We start from the raw sequence: 22605 nt of genomic DNA on the forward strand, positions 1-22605 counted from the left end.
AGAAGCAAACTGTGGTTGCCAGATCAAGTGCAGAGGCAGAATATCGGGCCATGAAAAATGCGACCTGCGAGCTCATCTGGCTAAAGCAATTGCTTAAGGAATTACATCTCTGTGAACTATGTACCACTGATACCGACACTAGACACGTGACTCGATACGACACGATACTCCGACACGTTAATTTTAAAAAATGTTAGATTTCGACACATTAGGACACATTTTGATATTAAATAATAGTTTTAGTTTATGTAGTGTATATTATGTTTAATATTCAATAATTTAACAAAAAATGAATCTAAACTTATAATATTCATAAATTTTGCAAAGAAACATAACATATCCCTAATATTTATATTAAACTCAATAAAATGATAATCGTAATCCAACAAATCTAATAGTTGGAACTAAAAACTCAACGCAAATCAACCTGTGAACCTTTTTTTGAATTTCTATAACGCGTGTTGGAGTGTCGGGAAGTGTCGGAGTGTCCGAGAGTGTCGGGAAGTGTCGGACACGACACGTCAGGATTTTTGAAGTGTCGGTGCTTCATAGTCTGTGAACAACGGCCCATGAAATTCATTTGTGACAATCAAGCCGCATTGCACATATCCTCTAACCTAGTCTTTCATGAGAGGACTAAACATATAGAAATTGACTGTCACTTTGTTAGAGAGAAGATTCAGTCAGGCGAGATCGAGACAGCATTTGTCAATTCCAGTGATCAACTTGCAGATGTTTTCACCAAGGCTCTTAGAGTTCCCCGAATAGATCATATATGTAACAAGTTGGGTGCTTATGATATATATGCACCAGCTTGAGGGGGAGTGTTAGAAATAATATTAGTTTTATTATTATTAGTTTATTATTCTAGAAGGTTATTTGGGCTTAGCCCATTAGGTCATTTAACCTCTTTAAATAGAGGACTCTTGTACAACATTATACAGAATATACAATACATTCATCCTTTTCAAGTAAATGTGGGACTATATATCTCAACACGCCCTCTCACACAAGAGCCCATTGGGCTTGAAGAATGGGCAATGCAACAGGCCCAGCCTACCTATGCTAAGAAACGCCACAAGAGAAAGTGGGGAGCGGCGAGGCTCTGATACCATGTAAAGGACCTTGGGATACACCACCCCAAAAGCTAGCTCAAAGGGTGGGAGTGCCCAAGGCCTTATAAACTCCACATTAGTTGCACATATAACCAATATGGGACTATATATCTCAACATGCCAGAAGGTGAAGATTGAACACCAGAAGCCGTCTGGTAAACTTCAACATCTTGAGATTCCGGAATGGAAATGGGAGAGCATTTCCATGGACTTCGTGGTGGGTTTGCCGAAGACTCAGGCTGGCTGTGACTCTATATGGGTCATTGTGGACAAATTGACGAAGTCTACCCACTTCCTTCCGGTGAAGGTGAGCTTCACTACTGAGCAGTCGGCCAGACTACATGTTCGCGAGATTGTGAGACTTCACGGGTTGCCCGAGAGTATCATCAGTGATAGGGACCTGAAGTTCACATCTCGGTTCTGGGAGGCGCTGCAGGGAGCTTTTGGTACTCAGTTGAGGTTGAGTACATCCTTTCACCCTCAGACTGACAGACAGACTGAACGGACCATCCAAACATTGGAGGACATGTTGAGGGCTTGCACTTTGGAACAGTGTTCAGCATGGGATAGGTACCTGCCATTGATAGAGTTTTCATACAACAACAGTTTCCATGCTAGCCTGGGCATGGCACCCTACGAGACGTTGTATGGTAGGAGGTGTCAGACTCCTACCTGCTGGTCTGAGGTTGGAGATAAGGAGTTGTTTGGATTGGACTTTGTCCAAGATACCACCCAGCAGACCCAGATGATCAGGGAAAAGCTGAAGCAGGCGCAGAATCGCCAGAAGAGTTACTACGATGTCAAGCATCGTCCACTGGAGTTCAGTGAGGGTGAGCACGTGTTTGTGAGACTTTCACCTGTCACCGATGTTGGTCGGGCCCTCGAAGTGAGGAAGCTTAGCCTGAGATTCATAGGGTCATACCAGATCCTTGGTAAAGTAGGACCTGTTGCCTACCGGCTTGCCTTGCCTCCGAACTTGGCCAACATCCACGACGTGTTTCACGTGTCTCAGCTTCAGAAGTACATAGCAGATCCCTCGCATGTGGTGCAACCAGATGATGTGGAGGTTCAGAAGAACTTAAAGACTCCCGTCGGACCACACAAGATTCTCGATCGTGGCGAGAAGCAGCTAAGGAGCAAGATCATTCCGATGGTCAAAATGCAGTGGACCAGAAGAACTTTTGAGGAGTGTACTTGGGAGTGAGAGGACGAACTTCTCCGGCAGTGCCCCGACTTTCGAGACAAGTATGTTTCTGATTTTGAGGACAAAATCCAAAAAATGTGAGGTGAATGTAAGAACCTGCACCGTTAATTAAGGAATTTAATTAAATAATTATGAGATTAATGAAATAATTCCATAATCGACCCTAATAATTATGAGAAGGCTTGAATAATTATAGAAAGTAATTAATAATGTTGAAAGTCGCTTTTCTAACGAAAAGTGCAGATACCGTTTCTGCTCCACGGTATAAGTGCGTACCGATGAAGTATCCCGGAAAATTATAATAAGTGTGGGAATATTCCTAAAATGATATATAGGACTAGCATAACAAGTTTCAGGTAAAATAATGAGAACTGGTGCCAGAACTGATACTGGCTATGTAAAATAGTGTACCAGAAAGGTACTGCGAAAAATAAAATAAAAATATGACAAATCTTAGAAAAATGTCTAGGTTCAGAATCCTAAGTTTGGGATTAAAAGGCTAAGAGTAGCTATTAATGTTAATACTGTGTGATTAAAATAAGCACACCTATCAATAAGGGTGGATCCTAGGTCATTTGGTTAAGCCTCCTACGTGAGAACTTATGGTGCTTGGAGTCATCCACCTTGTCTCCCTTCTCCCTCTACATTGAACCTTCAAGAGGTCACCTTTCCTCTTGAATCCTTCACAAAAGCTTCATACTTGTGTGTGCTTGAGCCTTGAGTGAGTGAAAGGTGCTCCATTTCTGAGTTTAGTTTCTAACTTGAGAGGTTTGAGGGCTGTTTTTCTGAGTTTGGTTGTGAGGGGTCATCTTCTTGGCATTTTGAGCTTCATGGTGCCATGGTGATGGAGAAAGGTCCAACCTTGTAGTACATTTTCGTGCTCTTGCAAAGTCAGAACCTTTGAGCCTTGTTGGAATCTCCAAGGAGGAGTCTTTCTCTGAGTTTGAGGCACTTGAGGTATACCATGATCACCTCTTTCTCATTTTGATGATTTAAGCTTGTTTAATCCGTTAAAAAGTAAAACTTGGACTATTTGGGTTAAGGACTGAGATTCTGAGTTCATAATATGTTAATGAACATCTGTTTAGGGAGTCATTGAACTCCAAATCACATTTGAACCCTTAAAAATGGAATTATGCAGATGACAGTTTGAATTTCTGCATTCTGTTGGAGAAGTATTCAAATACTTTTCGTGTAGTATTCGAATACTTGTCCTCTGGTAGTCGAATACTCCTTACAGGAGTATTGGGTTACTTTTCTGGGGGAAAAAGTATTCGGATACCTTTGAGTAAGTATTCGAATACTGTGTAGTATTCGAATACTATGGTATTTGTATTCGGATACCTGGTGGTATTTGGATACTGGGGGAAAAGTATTCGGATACCTTGTGGTATGCGAATACTTGAATGAAAGTAATCGAATACTTTTTAGAGACAAGGAGTATTCGAATACTCATCGAGGATGCTGCCATTATAATAAGTTACAAGGATATACAACCAAGTAAATAGAAACTAACCTGATCGCAAATCAAGAAGAGGTTAGCACAAAAAGTGAGACCCACAAAGAACCAACCACAGATCTGGAGATAGGAGGAGAAGACGAGCCTTTCTGTCCAAGAACGGTCGTAAAATTCCACCGGAACAGTGCACACGCGCCGGCAGAAGGTGGCGCGTGAGAACCACGCGTAGAGAAGACGGGCGGCGCGTGGAGGCGCGTGACGGTTGCGATGGTGGTCGGACTCCACAGAACTGGTCGCTGGGAGGAGACGGTCTTGATCGCAGGTGGTTTGGTTCGAAAACTCGCCGGAAAACATCTCCAGCGGCCAGAACAGTGACGGACGGTGGTTCCGGTGGCGGTCGAAGGTGCTGACGCGTTTGGAAATCACTTAGAAGGGGCTTATAGCTCTAGATGGCTTGCCGAAAGGACGTACAACAAAGAAAAGAGGACTCCTAAGCAGTGGGCTTAGGTTTTAAAGCGAAAACGGAGATTTAAGCGAAAGCGAGGGTCCCCAGAACAAAAGAGCTCTGGTACCAACGTGAATATAAAATAATAATGTTGTGTATTAAGCTAATACAAAGAGTTACAATATATAGAGACCCTAATGGGCTTAAGTGAGAAACCCAAACCTAATACAAAACTAAATAGGAAAAGAATATTTACAGATAGGAAGGTAATCTATTCAAATCTATATATCTAATATTTCCTATTCTAACAAATACCATTAATAATTGAGCTAAGTTATTCATTTTATCCTTATTTATATTACTATTTCAATTAGGAGGTTACTCATATAACAATAGAACTTCTCTACGTAGGTTTACGATGTAGTGTGTATGTTTGATTTCCTCCCTCATTGCTAACAAACCAATGAATAAGTAAAGAGTTGGTCGTTTAGAAACTGCCAACTCTACACAACCGTCGAGCATTGCTTCATTTTCATTTCATTTCAAATCAGAGAGTCCTTACTATTGAAAACTGCACATAATTGCCTCTAAGGCATAAGAGAAATAATTTAGAAGAGTCATTAAACCCAAATCCAGATAAATAAAAAAACATGATAATGACAAGAGGCATATTTTGATCCCTTTATTATTATTTTTTGTGTGCATTAATCTAACTGATATTTAGTTATAAGAAACATGGCTAGATAGTTTGAATCTTTTATCTATCATTTGGTATTAGGCATATGATACCTATGCCTTGCGTTTTAGTTTTTGATTAAGTTTCATAAAGAATTTTGATTGCAAGGCAATGGTTAAATATTTTTTATTTTTGTGAAAATTAAAGTTAGAAATCATAAGTACATAAGATTTCTGGCATTTTTGTATTTTTAGTCATCAACTTTGATGTAAAAATGGCTTAAAAAACATCGGATTACAATTCACGTTGCAAACAGGTTCAATTTGGGTTGTTTGACTCAGAAGTGGAAGATAACTCAAATGATAACATAATGGTGTTATAAACTAAGGGTAAAATTGGCCAGTTAGTTCAATAACTTACTGTGTTAAAAATGAATTTGGATAAAAAAATCACAAAGGATTATTGATAAGAAAAAATAAATGTGTAAGTGATAAAAGAGTAAAACACAGCGGGATTTATGAACTTTTCCTTAAATTTAATACAATAAAATGATAGGAATAATTGATTTTTCTTTTCTCTTTTGGCGTCTTGGACAAAATGTTTGTGACCTGGCTTAGGGGGATAATAGATCATGTTGCACCGACATCGACACAGGACACGAGATACGATATATTAATTCTAAAATTTTGACACGTTTTAATATCAAATAATATTTTTAATATATATAGCAACTCATAATAAGTCATATAACTAATCAAATATTGAAATTCCATAACATAAATATAAAGCAAAAATAAATTTTCATGTCAAATTCTATAATAGAAAATATTTGATTTATAAATTAATTTTTCATGTTTAGTTAAAAAGATAAAATAAAATAAAATTTGGATCTTAAAAAAAAACTATAAACTGCGTGTCGGAGCGTTGACCACTTCGAAAAATGTTGACTGCGTGTCAAAATGTATTGGTGTCCAACACGCATTTTTCACCCAAAAAAATGTGTCAGTGCTTCCCGGGTAACAGATGTAGAACTTCATGTTAGAGCTTTTGAATTACTTCTCGTACAATACTTATAATACAGGAAAAATTTCAAAAAACCCCAATAAGTTTTCTCTAGAATCACTTACCTTCCCTCCAAAATTTTGAATCATTTACACCCTTAAAATTTCTTTATTACTTACCCCCTAACTTAATTTTTCATCCAAAAATAAAGTTAACAGAATTAATTTTTTTTAAAAAAATACCTTAACTACCCTTAAAAAAAACATAGAGGAACCCTTAATGTCCTGTGGCTACGACTTGCATCACCTTGTCTTCATCTGATGCGCCATAACCTTCTTCTTTATAACTGTAGAGGAAGAGAGAGAACACAAAGCACAAATTTGAAATAGGAGGAGGAGAAAAATTTGTAAGTATTGTTGTGTTGGATTTCGTATATCTGGGTGTGTATCTCTTTTTGTGTGAAACTTGTGGCTCTGTAATTTTTGTCCTTTGTGTTTATGTTTTTTACAACTATTTTGTCTTCTTTCCCTCCAAACGCCAATTCTTGCACAACATAACCCACCATTTATAGTGAACTGGATATTTTTCTTGTTCTTTTCATGGTCAACACTTATTTTAGATTTTGTTGATGTTGTGTGTGTGTGTTGAATCAATGGTTATTTTCAAGTCAAAAAATTTCGAGATTACTCTTGTTAAATTATTGTTTTCTGGGTAACTTTTATTTGTGATGTTTTCTGGGTGCCTTTTGATGGAGATGGCGATTCAATTTGAAATTTTTTATCTTGATTTTGTTTTTTTACTTATGCGAAGGTTAGATTTATTTATTTTTCCTTTTGTTTTTTCCATGTGTTTCCTTTATATGGTTCTTTTTGTTGCTCCTCCGGGCATGTGATCAAAAGAGTTAATGGAATGAAATTTTTTGAGTGAAAACAAATTATGACACTTTCACATGGGTAGGTTGGAAGTCTTTTATATAAACACCCATAATGTTAGCTTCTTCTACGGTGTTTTTTTTGCTTTGTTTTTAGGGTAATTTGGTATATTTTTAAGAAATTAAATCTGTTAACTTTAGTATAAAAAATCAAGTTAAAGGATAAGTGATAAAAAAACTTTAAAGAATGGTGTAAATAATTAAAAATTTCAGATAAAGGTAAGTGATTCTGAGAAAACCTACGGGACTTTTTGATGTTTTTCTTATGGGAAGGGCTATATTTAGAATCATTTTGTTTACAAACTACACTGTGTACTCCCGCAAGTACATTATGTTACACTATGTACTTCCAGGAATAAATAGTATAATTTGCAAAATTTTGTAAAAAAAGTTTGTAAACGGATCCTTCCCTATTTCTTATAATATATGGACAATCAAATACAATATAACTTTTTTTTTAACAAATCAAATCATAGAAGGATGTAATATCAATATTCATCAAATATCCTAATATTTGATTAAAAGTGTTATACACATAACACACTTCTCATAAAATATGATAGAAATATATATTTAAAAATTTAAGAATTTTATGATTCAATTTTATTTTATTTATTTTAATGATATATTTTACAATCAATTTTTTAAATATATATATATATATATATACCAATCAACGGTTGTCATTTATTTGGAATTACACTTATTAATTAATTATTAATTCCAATAAATGATAATCGTTGATTAGCGAAAATCAACGGTTGAGATTTGGTGTCAAATTTCAAAATTTCACACCGATGACAAAGAATTCTGCCTCATATATATATATATATATACATATATATATATATATGTATATGTATATGTATATATATATATATATATACATATATATATATGTATATGGAGTTTACATTTCTGCAGCTGTGCAGCAGTTAAATACTTGTCATATATATATATATATGTATATATATATATATATATATATATATATAAATATATATATGTATATGGAGTTTACATTTCTGCAGCTGTGCAGCAGTTAAATACTTGTCATATATATAGTGAAAGCATTAAATATGAGAAATCATAACTATACACCTGTCATTGCTATACGTAAAACGGCTATAGATTCGATTTTACTTATATATTTAATTAAATTTTTTAGGATATGAAAAATATTTATAATTATTATTTTTAATTCTAATTTTTATAAAATAATTTTCTAACTCCATCTTAATTATATTTTGATAACTTATTTTAAAGACATTATATACTAAATAAATTTTTATGTTATCTCATTCATAAAGTTTTTAACACGTATACGAAAAATGAAATAAATATAAATGAAATAAATTTATAATATATATTTTTTATGGTTCAAGCGACGACCCTTTATGAACGTCGGCTTTAAGACAGCCATACAGAACCGACGAGAAGAGGAAAAAGGTTCAAGAAAGGATACAATGCATTGCTGTAGGGTTTGAAATATCAATAAAATTATCTTATTGGACTTTTTCAAATATTATTATCATTAGAACTTGCAAAATTATGATTAATATAAAAAATTATAAATATTTAATACAATAACATCTTTAGAATATTTTTATAATGAGTATTTTTATAATAAAGTATGAATATTTTTTAATTTATTAAAAATGAATACAGTTTGACTGTTATTTTTTTAAATGGTAAGGTAAAATTAAAAACTAAGTGTATATATATATATATATATATATATATATATATATATATATATATATGTATGTATGAACGAAATAAGAAGTCAAAAACTAGAGCAAAATAATCATACAATGAAAAATAATCTAAATTTAGAAAATTTCTATGCAATAATAATAGTGAAAAAACTTTTATGTTATATATAAATAAATGGATGGATAAATTATAGTAATTCTTTTTTGTAATAGTTATAGTAATTTTTTTCATACACAAAAAAATAAAATTTTATAATTATATTTTTGAAGGTCATTTTATTGTTTTATTTTTATTTTCCTAAAAAGAACACATCTTAATATTTTTCAATCAATCATATACGCCTTGTTGACAACAATCATTTGGGACCTTCCTAACTTTTAATATATTTTCGAGAATTAATGTAATTTATGTTTGAGCTTGAATGGTGGGAACAGCTTGAGTTTAAAATATTTTCTGAACATCATTTTAAATTAATTAATCCCGAAAAATATTAACCAAATATTAAATCAAACCCAAAACACGCAAGGCGATGTTTGTTTCAAGATATTTAAATACATTTTTATAATTTCATTTCCAGGAATATTATGATAAGAATGCTATCCTGGGATATTTTAGAAAAATTTGTTTAGTTGACAATTAAAATTCCTATTTTTTTTAGAAATTACAAAGGATAACTAAAATATTTATTTAATTCACAAAGTACATTCCACAGAACACATTTTAAAATTCTCAAAATGCCCGTACTATATAATATGCTATTTAAATATTATTCTTTTAATGTAATTGATAACAAATAAAAACCAAGATGATTATTATACTGTACTATAAAATAATTTATGGTATTCGTTTATACCAATTATTGTAATTTTATAATAATTTTTGTAACTGATCATATAATTACTCATCAATTATTTGCAAACAATTCATAGTACAACCCGCACATAACTTAAGGGTGGGAGTTACCGACTGATAAGTGAATATTTTTGTATTTCTAAACCCAGACTAATATTTTGATTGCTACTATCACTATTAGCATTTATCACTGTAGTCATCAAATTCATCTCCCATTTCTTGACAATTTTTATTGGCAGTATCATATCGTTTATCAAGTCTATTGACATTATCTTGTTCTTATATGAGTATAATTTAAAAAAATAAAAAAAATAGATTAATGGGTATAAAAAAGGAAAACTAAACCCAAAGTCGAAGCCTTAAAACTCTTCCTTGCAAAACTATGGTTGTAAGCTGATCATCTGTACAATTGGATTCACAGGAGGTTTATAGCCTCTAAATGGTATAATAATAAAAAAATCTTTTTCATTGAAAATTTTTCAACTTCGTATGATGTTGAAGATATATAGTCCCACATTGGTTGTATGTGCAACTAATGTGGCCTTTATAAGGCCTTGGGCACTCCCACCCTTTGAGCTAGCTTTTGAGGTGGTGTATCCCAAGGTTCTTTACATGGTATCAGAGCCTCACCGTCCCCACTTTAAAGTGGAATTAAAAACAAAAAGCACAAAAGGTAAACCAAAAATTGGGCCTGTGCATAATCCACGCTTCAAGCCCAAAGGGCTCTCGTGTGAGGGGGCGTGTCGAAGATATATAGTCCCACATTGGTTGTATGTGCAACTAATGTGGCCTTTATAAGGCCTTGGGCACTCCCACCCTTTGAGCTAGCTTTTAGGGTGGTGTATCCCAAGGTTCTTTACATATGATACATGATTTTATATTAAAAATTATAAATTTTTAATTTGATTTTCATATTATATGATACCCAATACGATATTGCATCATACTATACACAATACAATATTGTATCATATTATCTGATATAACCCCCTTTTCCAATATACCACCTCGATACATATCCTTACGCTTGTAAATCGTATCGTAATCTGTATCATACAATATTAATAACTATGTTCTTAAGCAAATTTGATGCCCATGTGACAGGGAATAAAAAATACATACCCTATCCCGTAAAATTCAATAAGAACATTTTACCAAAAAAAATAAAATAAATTCAATAAGAACTGTAGCATTTTAGCACCTTAATGTAACAGTTCATATATGAAAGCATTCTCCATTCCAGTTCTAAAAATGACATCACCCATATAGTTGTCATAAACCAGAGGTAAAAGAAGAGTTAAAAAAAAAAAGTTACTGAAAACATTTGTTCTGCTCCTGAAAAAACAAAATGGAGCTTAGATATGCTTTCCATGCACACCACTCCCAAAGAAAACACCACCAAAAGAGGCATTTTAACACTACTCAGACAACATTTAACCAGCATCTTTTAATCAAAGGATGGTACCTAAACATCTACAAACTGGGGGAGTATTGATATATGTATATCTAGCAAAAAGATTGTGGCTATTGTAAAGATATCTGAGTAAATAATTCCTCGAGCTGATTTTCCTTTATCACCACACCATGTTTCTGGGTAAAAACTGCATCTTTGACAGAACTAATACTATCATCTGTGATAGCATCTGCAACAGATATGTTGACGTATTCACTCAGGTTGTGCACTGTTCCATCTGCATGGATGAATATACTGTAAGAGTAAGCAACTCAGAATACATTCATTAATATCAAACATATAACCATTGGCTCATCCTATAAATAGCAAATATTCTTTTTCAAAATCAACATCAACATCAACAACACCTTTATTCCAAACTAATTAGGATCAGTGGTAGATGAACCCAAATGAAAGGTACAAAAGGTTAAAAATAAAAATAAATAAAACAATAATAATATATATAAATAAAAATAAAAATAAAAATAAAAGGGGTGTAAAAATAATAAAATAAGAAGAAGAAGAAGAAGAAGAAGGGGAAGAAGAAGATGAGGAAGGGGAAAAGAAATAAAGGAAAAGAAGAAGAGAGAGGAGATGAAGAAGAAAAGGACTAAAAAGGAACCATCTGAAAGTATGATCCAATTTAATATTATCAAACTTCAATCATAGAAGTATTTAAAAGTTGCTTTCTCCATCCATATATATCTTTTTACTATGACATGTAGCATAATGATCTGTTCATGTCAAAGCCAAACAAGTCCATTTTTTCAATTACAATTTTTCCCAGTCATTACCTTCAGCAACTATGGGTTCATGTGGAGGAGGTTCTCTATTCCAGTTTCCATCAGAATCTTTCATGTGCCTTCTATCAGATGCAAAACAACGAAGGAACATGGGAGCATGCACAACTCTGAATAATCTGATATCAAAAGAAACCATTTCATATACTTCAATACTTTGGTATCAAACTATACATCATTCATCAACAATCAATCGGTTATTTCATCAACGGAACTAAGGAAACATATCTAATCAAAGTTTATAAGAAAGGAGAAAGGATGATATGATACAATATCAAAGAAAAAAAGATTTCGACAATATGATATCAAATGCTTGGGTCCTTAGAGTATGTTTTCAAACATTGACTTTGATAAGTATTTAATAGCACCAAAAAACAAAGTGTTATAAACAGGCATAATAAAAACATAATACTAATAGAAAAAATTGACATTACACTGTAAAATTGGTTAGTTAACTAACAGTTTATCATACTGTACAATATTTATAAGAAGTAGGAGAGTTACCTGGTGCTTGACAATCAACCAAGAATGCAAGAAAGTATTTCTTTGGCCGAATTGTGGTAAGAAAGAATTTAAATCGAAAAAACACACACAAAATACATTTTGGTTTTACTTGAGTCTAGTTCACTGACTCTCGACCAATTTAGATAGGAGAGATTTAAACCTTGGGTTCTTCTTAAGGTTCCACCTTGACAAATCCATTATGTAATCCAAAGCTCCCTCTAAGGTCAAATCTTTTGTCTGTACAACAGTACATAACAGGATTCATACAAATGACTTGCTGCAGATTCATAGAACTTAGATTACTCTCTTTCTGATATATGTTATGCACTACGTACAAATCTAGATCTGAGACAGTAGGCCACTTATTCTTGCATTGCAAGGTATCTAGTTTCCTTCGGCACAATGTTTTTGGGATTATTGGTGGGCACTGGTATGTCCCTCTACTCTAGAGCAGTTTTTGTTCGTCTGATATAAACGATTCGATAAAAGCAAGGAGACTGATAGGAATATACTCATGAAGGTGTATGTAAGGTAGGTAGTAGGGGATTATGTTCTACCAATGAGGTGGCATAACTAACTTTAGAATATTCTAGGAGGTTAGGTTGAGTATAAGATAGGGAATGTGAAGTGTGTGAGGGTATCTTGGAAATTGGGACTCTTGGGAGAGAACCAGAACCTCTCAAATTGTTCTGGATATCAGTGTTTGTATTTTGTTAATTCCCAGTCTTGTAGCTTTTGCTTGTTCTATAATTTCCCTTGTAGCATTTTGATCTGTAACTAGCTATCTCAATTTACCAATATTGTAAATTTCCATATCAGCAATACAAGTTTCCATTTCCATTCAGAAAATCTTAGTTGCTTATGTTAATTTTCTGGTTCTAGATTTGAGGTCTCTATCAGAGACTAAGATTTCATGGCAGTTTGCAGTTCATGCAATCCTCTGGTGTGTGTGGTTGGTTTCTGCCACCAATTTTGATTTGGGAAGGAGTCATTTTTTTTGTTTCGCTGTGATGTTCTGCTCATGGATATATCAACGGTGTTACAACCACAGATTCATAGGGATATTGGGAAGCCTTGCTGCATACTTTTTTTACCTGTTATTTGTATTTAGTCTTCTCTATTTTGGGGGATTTCTTATCCTCCCCCTCAATGGTATTTCTCTTCATTCTTAAATGAAATTTGAAAGGATGCCAACATCAATAACCATTTCAGACAACCTAAAAAGATGATTAAATGAGGAACCTAATTGAAAATCATTATAATATCGTATCATAATCATTACTTCCACAAATAACAAGGACAGGAAACCATACATGCACTTCATAACATGACAGTAGGGGATAAAAAACTGTGCACCCTATACAAAAAAAAAAGTCTTCTTAGAAACCAAAAAAAAGAAGAAGGGAAAATAACAGCAATACTTCTAGGGTTTCTAAATATCTTTCTTTGTACTTAAATCATCCAGGGCAAGGAAGTATGGAAGGAAAATAAGTAAACATACAGATCATAATTGTGTCTTTTCACCCATGTCAAAAAACGCAGATAAAAACCCTTAGGTCAATGTCACCGACCCCAGGGTGTCTAGATTTTAATATCTTAGAAGAAAAATCATGGCTACCATTATGTGACATATGCACAGCCTAGACATGCATCACTATCAACTGCAGATTCGCAATATCAATGAAAAAATTGTATAGCACCAAAATACCCAGTTAAAACTGGACAAAGTGGCAGAAAAACAGATAGTGCATTACCTATTATAATCAGAAAAAAGCTGAAAAGATGGGCGAATTGTTTCGGACACATATGAAGGCAGAGGTGAAGGAAAAGGAAGACTTGAATCTAAATCCCACACAAGTGGAGGGCCACCTCCCTGATTTATCTGCCATGCCAACCACAAGAAAAGAATGACAAATGATACCCTATTTAGATATAGAATAAAATGCTTTTAAAACCTAGTATATGGCTACCTCAACTTATTGAAAGGAAATACATATTTGGCAATACCTGAATGCAAATGACATGGTAATCCCAGAGAATAATCCCATCTGCTCTTGTGCTTGACTTTTGATTCCAGAGGGGTATCTAGAGAACTTAAGAAAAATACTTCAAAATTCAAATACTAATTAAAATTCAATTGTAATTTCGGAATAAGCTATAATGGATGAGTCTACAATTCAAATATGCACAAAGGTTTAGCCATGTAATTAGTACTCTGTCCCCATGTCAGCATTACAGAAAAGAAGCAAATGACATGAAAGTTAAACACCGGCTATGTTCCAAATAGCAAAAATTGACAAATTTTTTTTTTTTTTCATATTCAACTTGCACGGTGCTAGATCTAGATACAGAGAATCATTCCCTTCCTCATTATCATTCTTCCCCATCACTTTTTTGCAAGTGTGAGCAAGAAATGAGAGAAATTACAACTAGGGGCAGGATAAGAATCCCAATTTAAAAGAAAATAAAAGAAGTAAAAAAAGCATCGAGCAAAAGAGGCTCAAATAGTATCAATTAATATTCACAATAATCAAGTCTATGCCATGAATCCCCTTGAACTAGAAAAGCATCAAATAGATCACCCCTACGAAGAAGTAATAGTACATGCCTGTTTCTTTTCATTGGAAATGAAAACAACAAAAAGATCAGATCCCTCAGCATTTGCTATTCCATCACTGCACAACTTCTTGCAAAGCAAGTATACATTCTCCTCACTACAAACAAATAAGAGGGGGGGGAAAAATCATAAAAAGGCTATAGCATATTACCATATTTAATTATACAAGAATTTTATTTAAAAAAAAATAAATAGAAATTGATCAAAGTAAGTAAAAAATGAAATTTCCAAAACTAATCAAGATGATGAAATAATAAGTTAAAAAAAAAACACAGAATGTATCCCCAAAAATTAATTGACACCAATACCAAAACCCTATTCATTAAAAAAAATAAAAAAAATAAAAATCGGTGTCAGTAAAATTGGATAAGTAAATGATTATTTCTTTCTATCACTAATATCTATTCTCTAGCATCAAGCATGCATGATCAGAACAGAAACCAGAGTGTAAAAAAGGTTACCAATAAAAAGGGGTGTGATGGAAGTGAGAAACATCCACAATTGAGGTTGCCATCGTTGTCTACAACACTCAGCTGTCAGCAGCAACGTTCCTACAACAATATTATAGGTGCGAATCTTCTTAATAAAATGAGCAGGGAACGAAACCCAAAACCGGCCCATACTTTAAATGAAACGCAGCGTTTAGCGACTAAGGAGTGAGGTCACACGACCAATCACACTAATCGTAACAATAAATAAGAGAGCAAGATCAACGACGGAACTGCACTGCGTGTGCCAACAGATTTAAAAAAAATGATTTTTCTTTTCTCATACAAATCATTTCAAACAATATTAAATGGTTATATAATTAACTTAGGGAAATAGTAGTATGAGATTATTATCTTATACCATATATATTTCGATAATTGTGCTGCTATTTTTTCTCTCTTTATTCTTTCTTTTTTTAATAGTAAATCTCATCATTTTGTGTCTTAGCATAAAATATGCTCTCTCTTACAATATAAGAGTAAACAACCTCGTTAACTTATCATTTAATTACAATTAATTTTTAAGAGGGGGTGCTATGCAAATTCCACGTGACACAGAGTGTGTCATTTATGCCGCTAAAGAAATTAAGTAAATTTTGAAATGCATTATTTTAGTAATTTTTATCTGAATAAAGTATTTTTTCGATCCTTAACAAAAAAAATACGGGTTACTTTTAATTTCTCAAAAAAAAAAGTTATTTTCGATCTCTCTAAAATTTAAAATAAACTCAAAAAATCGTGATCCTTTTGAAATATAAAGAAGACCCCATATTAGTTCCTCAAAAGAATTAATATGGGCTTATTTTGAATTTCAGAAATAATACGGGTCGATTTTTTCGTAAGAGATTAAAGACAACAGGTATACTTATTATTAGAAAAGTTTACTACTATTACAACTAATTTAATCATTTGTTAATTTCCGCTAATCTAACAGTTATAATTTATTAAAAATTAAAAATTAATTAATAAATATAAACTAATAAATATTATTAAGGGAAAAACTAATCTTATGTTACATGTGACAAATCTCTCTCCTACACACCATTCGATAATTGTGCCACCTTTTTCTTTTCTTTTTATTTTTCAGGTGGTGGAGCCCACAAATTTATCTCTATGTCATGAGATAACTTATCTCTTTTAACATGAGATTAATAAAATTCTATTATTAATCATAATAAATTATAACTATTAGATTGATGAAAATCAAATGATAATTAAATTAATGTAAGAGTGATAAATAATAAATATATTTGTGCCCGAAATTAAATTATAACTCGTAATATTTGTTTAAGACCAAAAGTTTTTTTTTTTTTTACCCAAAGTGGTGAATCACCCCACCACTTAAAGAAAATAAAATTATTTTGGTTAAAATTACATTGTGTGCGTTTTGTAAGCACAACGTCGTGTGCGGGATAATAAATTGTTTTCCCAAGTTGCTCCGCCGTAAAACACCGTCGCCGGAGGCGGAGAAAAAGAGAGTGTGTGACGATTAATCATATCAAGTGTTGCAATAGCATCATACGTACCTGAACTATCTCAATTCGCACTAGGGCACAGAAAACGAGGGTTTTTGCAGCTAAATTTAGTTGATTTTGTCACGGTGGGTCTTCATCCTTGTTATCTTTTTCCATAGATATATTTTTTTTTAATTTATTGTATTTTCTGGCACATTTCAATTGAAGTTGTCTTTTTTCTTTTTCCTACACTTTCTAGGCTTTATTTAGAAACTAGGTTTTATGAGCAGTACTATATTTGACACCTATTTGGGCTTCGTAAACTGGAAGGTTAGGTGTGATGCTGTTATATGGGCGCAATGGACTCTGTTATTCTGGAGTTAACTTTCCTGAATTATTATATTGGGTTTCAGATTAGTGTGGTGTTAATGTGATTATTAAATGGTTGAAGTCATTGTTGTAGTTAATCAGTGTTTACAGTATATGATTAATTTGTAATTTGGGGTGCAGAGCTCAGAACAAATTAAAGAGTTAAATTAGTAAATATACGATATGTGATTAATTTGCATTTTATTCTGGAGAATGCTACTCTTTAGCTCAGAAGTTCTAGTAGCATTTATAATGTTTGTCACAATGTTATTCTTCAAATTTGTAACCGACCTTAAAAAAAATGCTAGTAATTTATTTTCTTTCAAAAACAATTCAAATATATCAAAGCTAAAGATATATAGAGGATATAGTTTCGAGTAAATTTTACTAAGTTCAAGCTACGTGCTTGGATTTTGTATTCTGGATTTCCTGAGCATTGAACAATGATACAGTTTTTAGCCTTGTAGGTAATGGAAGACCACTGCGATTCACTTAGTCCATTAGATATCGGTGCAGATAGGTGTGAAGAAGAGTTGAGGCGTCATTCAGCAATGGAGTGCAGACCTGAGATCCATAATTCAGATGAGTATGATGTTGTTCCTACACCACAGGATGGGATGGTATTTAGTTCGGAGGATGAGGTGAGATCGTATTATACAAAATATGCCAACCAAGAAGGTTTTGGTATCATGACAAGAACATCAAAAAAGGTTGGGAATGGTAAGGTTGGATATTTTATACTTGCATGTTCCAGAGAAGGAAATAGAAGAACCAGTAAAAAAAATCCCATCAGAAATTGTCCATCAAGGAAACAGAAGTGTGAAGCCAGGATCAGTGTTTATTTATGTAAAGATGGAGCCTACGGAATTAAATCAGTTACGCTTAATCACAATCATGAATTGAGTCCCGGTCAAGTCAAGTCTAGAAATAATGTTGATATTAACATGAGGTTGAAAAGGACATTAGATCCAAATGATCAAGATGAGGAAAAAGTAAAGAAGAGTTTCCGGTCTCTTGTGGTTGAAGCTAAGGTCCATGAAAATTTGGCAGTTTATGAAAATGGTTTCGGAAATTACATTCAGAAAGAAAAACGACTTATCGGGAAGGATGGAGATGGTTATGCGCTTTATAAGTATTTTATGTGGATGCAAGAACAAGATAGCAATTTTTTTTATGTGATTGACTTTGATGATTGCTTCTGTATGCGGAGTGTTTTTTGGGCTGATGCAAGAAGTAGAGCTGCATACAAATCATTTGGTGATGTGGTGAAATTCGATACTACTTATCTCTCTAATCAATACAAAGTGCCTCTTGCATCCTTTGTTGGAGTTAACCATCATGGACAATCTATACTTTTTGGTATTGGGTTGTTGTCTAGCCAAGACACACAGTCATTTGTTTGGTTGTTTCAGTCCTGGCTAGTTTGCATGTCTGGCATTCCCCCCAAAGGTATCATAACAGATCAATGCAAGCCCATGCAGAATGCAATCGGAGTTGTATTCCCCTCCACTCGACATTCTTGGTGTTCATCAGATATTATGAAAAAGCTTCCTCAGAATATAGGGGGATATGCTGAGTACAAGTCCATAAGTTACCATTTGCAGAATGCTGTATATGACACATTCACTACAAATGAATTTGAAATGGTTTGGAAGAAGATTATGGAGGAATATGGCCTAGAGGACAATAAATGGTTGAAGGATTTGTTCCTTGAAAGACATATCTGGGTTCCTGCCTTTGTAAGATATAGCTTTTGGGCTGGAATGTCTACAACCCAACGTGGCGAAAGTAAGCATGCTTTTTTTGATGGATTCTTAAATGGCCAAACAACTTTGAAACAATTTGTTGATAAATATGATATTGCATTGCAAGCCAAAGCAGAGAGAGAGTTTGAAGCTGATTTCCGTTCAGTTTGTAGCTCTCTTGCATGTGCTACCAAGTCTCCATTTGAGCGGCAGTTCCAATCTGCATACACTCATGCAAAATTTCTAGAGGTTCGGAAAGAATTTGTAGGAAAGGCTGATTGTAATGTTTGTGTTGCCCATGATGAAGGTTCTATTTGTCGCTATAATGTCATTGAAGATGTGATGATGGGGGATAAACCCAAGGAAGCCATGTTTGAAGTCACATTTGACAGGGTTAACTGTGATGTAAAGTGTATGTGCAATATGTTTGACTGTAGAGGTATACTTTGTAGGCACTCACTTGCTATACTCTCTCATGAGAGAGTAAAGGACATCCCTTGTAAATATATCTTGGATAGATGGAGGAAAGATTTAAAGAGGAGGCACACATATGCAAAGACCAGCTACGCTGCTAAGCAGCTTCAACCTCAGATGCAAAGGTTTGATTTATTGTGCAAGCAATTTGATAGTGTTGCTGAAGTTGCTTCTGAATTTGAGGAAACAAGTTCTTTTGTAAAGAATTGCATCTGTGACTTGAAAGAGAAGTTGGAAGCATGGACAACCCGTTTGAGAAACTCATCAGAGGTGGCAGTACCTATAAGCTGTGCAATTGAAAGTTACATGAATGACTAGCGAGAAAACTGTCATTTTATTAACTGCAAACGACCAGCAACACTTAAACCACTTCGGTTGACAAGCTTAATGCTAAGGACAAATGTATAGGTTAGGAAAATCAGGCTTCAGCAAATATAAATTTAGTTACATATGTTTCAGCCCAAAATGGTATTCTTGATCAATTACACCTCTAAACAACACAAGACTGGAAATTGTTTTGCACCATGAAGCGCGTTTAGAGGAAGTATTTTTACCCTTAAAATGCAGGTATAATATATTTTCATCAATATTTTGTATAAATTTTTCAAAACAAAAGTAACGTGGAGTTGGTTTGACATGTTCACATTTTTCCTCGTAGGTGATGTTCACTTAGTGTAGCATATATTCCAAATGTGTAGAAAATCCTTATTTCTATGTTGTACTCAAACTCGTAAGGTAAAAACCTCTGGTGGATCAATAACATGCAGTGCAAGTCCATCGAAAGCAGAAACCTCATTAGTCCACCAAATTGTCACTGAATCACCGTTTTGGTTCGAGAGCACATTGCAACATGACATGTAATTATTATAACTAATATTTTCTTTCACCTATTCTATTAAGATATATAGTTCCACATTGGTTGTATGTGCAATTAATGTGGAGATTATAAGGCCTTGGGCACTCCCACCCTTTGAGCTAGCTTTTGGGGTGGTGTATCCAAAGGTTCTTTATATGGTATCATATCCCAATGTTCTTTACATGGTATCAGAGCATAGGCGCCCCTCACTTTCTCTTGTGGTGTTTCTTAGCATAGGTAGGTTGGGCCTGTTGCATTGTCCACTCTTCAAGCCCAATGGGCTCTTGTGTGAGGGGACGTGTTGAGATATATAGTCCCACATTGGTTGTATGTGCAACTAATGTGGAGTTTATAAGGCCTTGGGCACTCCCACTCTTTGAGCTAGCTTTTGGGGTGGTGTATCCCAAGGTTCTTTACATGATATCATATCCCAAGGTTCTTTACAAACTTGAAAAGGGTAATCATAAAAATATTATTATAATTGTGTAATTAATCTGATACAAAGAGGTCTCTATTTATAGAGAATAACAGACCTAATTCTTGACCTAATGGGTTTGGCCCAATACAACAAATAATAATAATAAAAGACCTAAAAGACCTAATATTTACAGCACTTCCCCGCAAGCTGAGGAATAGATATTTATCATTCCCAGCTTGCTAGTAAGTTCTTGAAATCTGTCTGAAGGAAGTCCCCTTTGTCAATAGATCAGCTAATCGATGCCCAGTGGGAATGTATAGAGTGGTAATCAACCCGCTATCAAGTTTCTCTTTGATGAAATGACGGTCGACCTTAATATGTTTAGTCCGATCATGTTGAACCGGATTATGAGCTATACAAATAGCGGATTTATTGTCACATAGCAGTTTCATAGGTCCCTCACAATTTATTTTGAGATCATCAAGTATAATTTTCAGCCACAGTAACTCACAAATGCCTTGAGCCATAGCTCGAAATTCAGCTTCTGCACTTGACCTGGCAACCACATATTGTTTCTTACTTCTCCATGTCACTATGTTACCACAAAGAAACATGCAATAACCAGTGGTAGATCGACGATCAGTCACGGATCCAGCATAATCAGCATCAGTGTAGACTTCTAAAGAGAGATTGCCATCACGTCGGAATAACAATCCTTTACCAAGAGTAGCTTTAAGATACTGAAGAATTCTCTCTACTACCTGTGTGTGTTTCTCCTTTGGATCGTGCATAAACTGACTGACAACACTAACAGCATAAGCTAGGTCTGGTGTAGTATGAGCCAGATATATCAATTTTTCAACTAGCCGTTGATATTGTCCTTTATCAACTGGAGGATTTTCCTCTTCATAGCCTATCTTGTGATTCTGCTCAATAGGAGTATTAGAGGGTTTACACCCGAGCTTTCCTGCTTCTTTGAGAAGATCAAGAACATATTTTCTCTGGCTGATAAAAATTCCTTTTCTTGAATGAGCTACTTCTATCCCTAGGAAATATCTCAGTTTCCCAAGGTCTTTGACTTCAAACTCAAAGGCAAGCCGTGTTTGCAGAATCTGTCTCTCCACAAAATCATCACCTATGATAATAATATCATCAACATATACAAGGAGCACAGTAAGCTTCCCATTTTGAGAGTGCTTGAAGAAAAGAGTGTGATCTCCTTGACTCTGTCTGTATCCTAAGGTCATCAAGGCACGAGGTGACTGTTTCAATCCATACAAGGCCTTTTTTATTCTACAAACTTTATTTTCTTCCTTCACAGAATCAAAACCAGTCGGGATTTCCATGTAGACTTCTTCTTCTAACTCACCATTGAGGAAAGCATTTTTCACATCAAATTGATTTATATCCCAATTGTAATGGGCAGCAAGGGATAACAAGACTCTTACCTTATTCATCTTTGCAACTGGAGCAAAGGTTTCTTCATAATCAATGTCATAGGTTTGAGTGTAACCTTTGGCGACTAATCGAGCCTTGTATCTTTCAAGAGTTCCATCAGAATTATATTTTAGGGCATAAACCCATCTGCACCCCACTGCTTTCTTTCCGTTAGGTCTATCAATAACCTCCCATGTTTTATTTTTCTCCAACGCATTCATCTCCTCTTGCATAGCTTGAGCCCAATTCCCATCTTTCAAGGCTTCATGTATTGATTTTGGGATTGAAACAGAATCTAGTGCTGAAACAAAGTTTTTGTCCTGCACAGAAAGATTAGCAGAGGAAACAAAATGGGAGATAGGGTATTGAGTACAAGAGGGACAAGAAGAACAAGATTTCTTGGAACAAGATCTTTTCCTTTTCTTGGAGCAATGGGTAAATCATCAGAAGCAGTAGTAATGGGTAAGTCATCAGAAGTATTAACATCATGATTAGAAATATGAGATTCAGGACTTACCAGTGGTTCAGACGATTGAGGTTGCTGTTGAGGCAAGATGGGTTGTTTCCTTCTTTGATATACCAATTCAGGT

General features: G+C 34.2%; 2 protein-coding genes across 2 annotated transcripts; one reads left to right on the top strand and one right to left on the bottom strand.

Annotated features, from left to right (window-relative positions):
- Positions 1–10603: 10603 nt before the first annotated feature.
- Positions 10604–15342, bottom strand: LOC133294259 (protein N-terminal glutamine amidohydrolase). Its single transcript, XM_061492911.1, has 6 exons — positions 15236–15342; positions 14766–14871; positions 14165–14242; positions 13912–14039; positions 11648–11772; positions 10604–11091 (listed from the first exon to the last, which is right to left on the bottom strand). Exons 1-6 carry the CDS (start codon positions 15286–15288, stop codon positions 10925–10927), a joined length of 657 nt encoding a protein of 218 aa, XP_061348895.1. The 5' UTR covers positions 15289–15342; the 3' UTR covers positions 10604–10924.
- Positions 15343–16685: 1343 nt separating this feature from the next.
- LOC133294261 (protein FAR1-RELATED SEQUENCE 6-like) lies at positions 16686–19865 on the top strand. The gene is made up of 2 exons (XM_061492913.1): positions 16686–16862; positions 17553–19865. Exon 2 carries the CDS (start codon positions 17556–17558, stop codon positions 19620–19622), a length of 2067 nt encoding a protein of 688 aa, XP_061348897.1. The 5' UTR covers positions 16686–16862; positions 17553–17555; the 3' UTR covers positions 19623–19865.
- The last annotated feature ends 2740 nt before the right edge of the window (positions 19866–22605 follow it).

This window comes from Gastrolobium bilobum, unplaced genomic scaffold, assembly GCF_033153095.1.
Source record: "Gastrolobium bilobum isolate Gb01-03AN ecotype WA unplaced genomic scaffold, APGP_CSIRO_Gbil_v1 utg19981, whole genome shotgun sequence".
NCBI lineage: Eukaryota > Viridiplantae > Streptophyta > Magnoliopsida > Fabales > Fabaceae > Gastrolobium > Gastrolobium bilobum.

Bases quoted from the DNA above. Each gene is read 5' to 3' on its own strand.
- LOC133294261 (XM_061492913.1), top strand. From the start codon at position 17,556: ATGGAAGACCACTGCGATTCACTTAGTCCATTAGATATCGGTGCAGAT.
- LOC133294259 (XM_061492911.1), bottom strand. From the start codon at position 15,288: ATGGCAACCTCAATTGTGGATGTTTCTCACTTCCATCACACCCCTTTT. The intron at 14,872-15,235 runs GTAACCTTTTTT...ATTTGTTTGTAG, and splicing joins CATCACACCCCTTTTTATTG to TGAGGAGAATGTATACTTGC. The intron at 14,243-14,765 runs GCATGTACTATT...TAAGTTCTCTAG, and splicing joins TTTCCAATGAAAAGAAACAG to ATACCCCTCTGGAATCAAAA.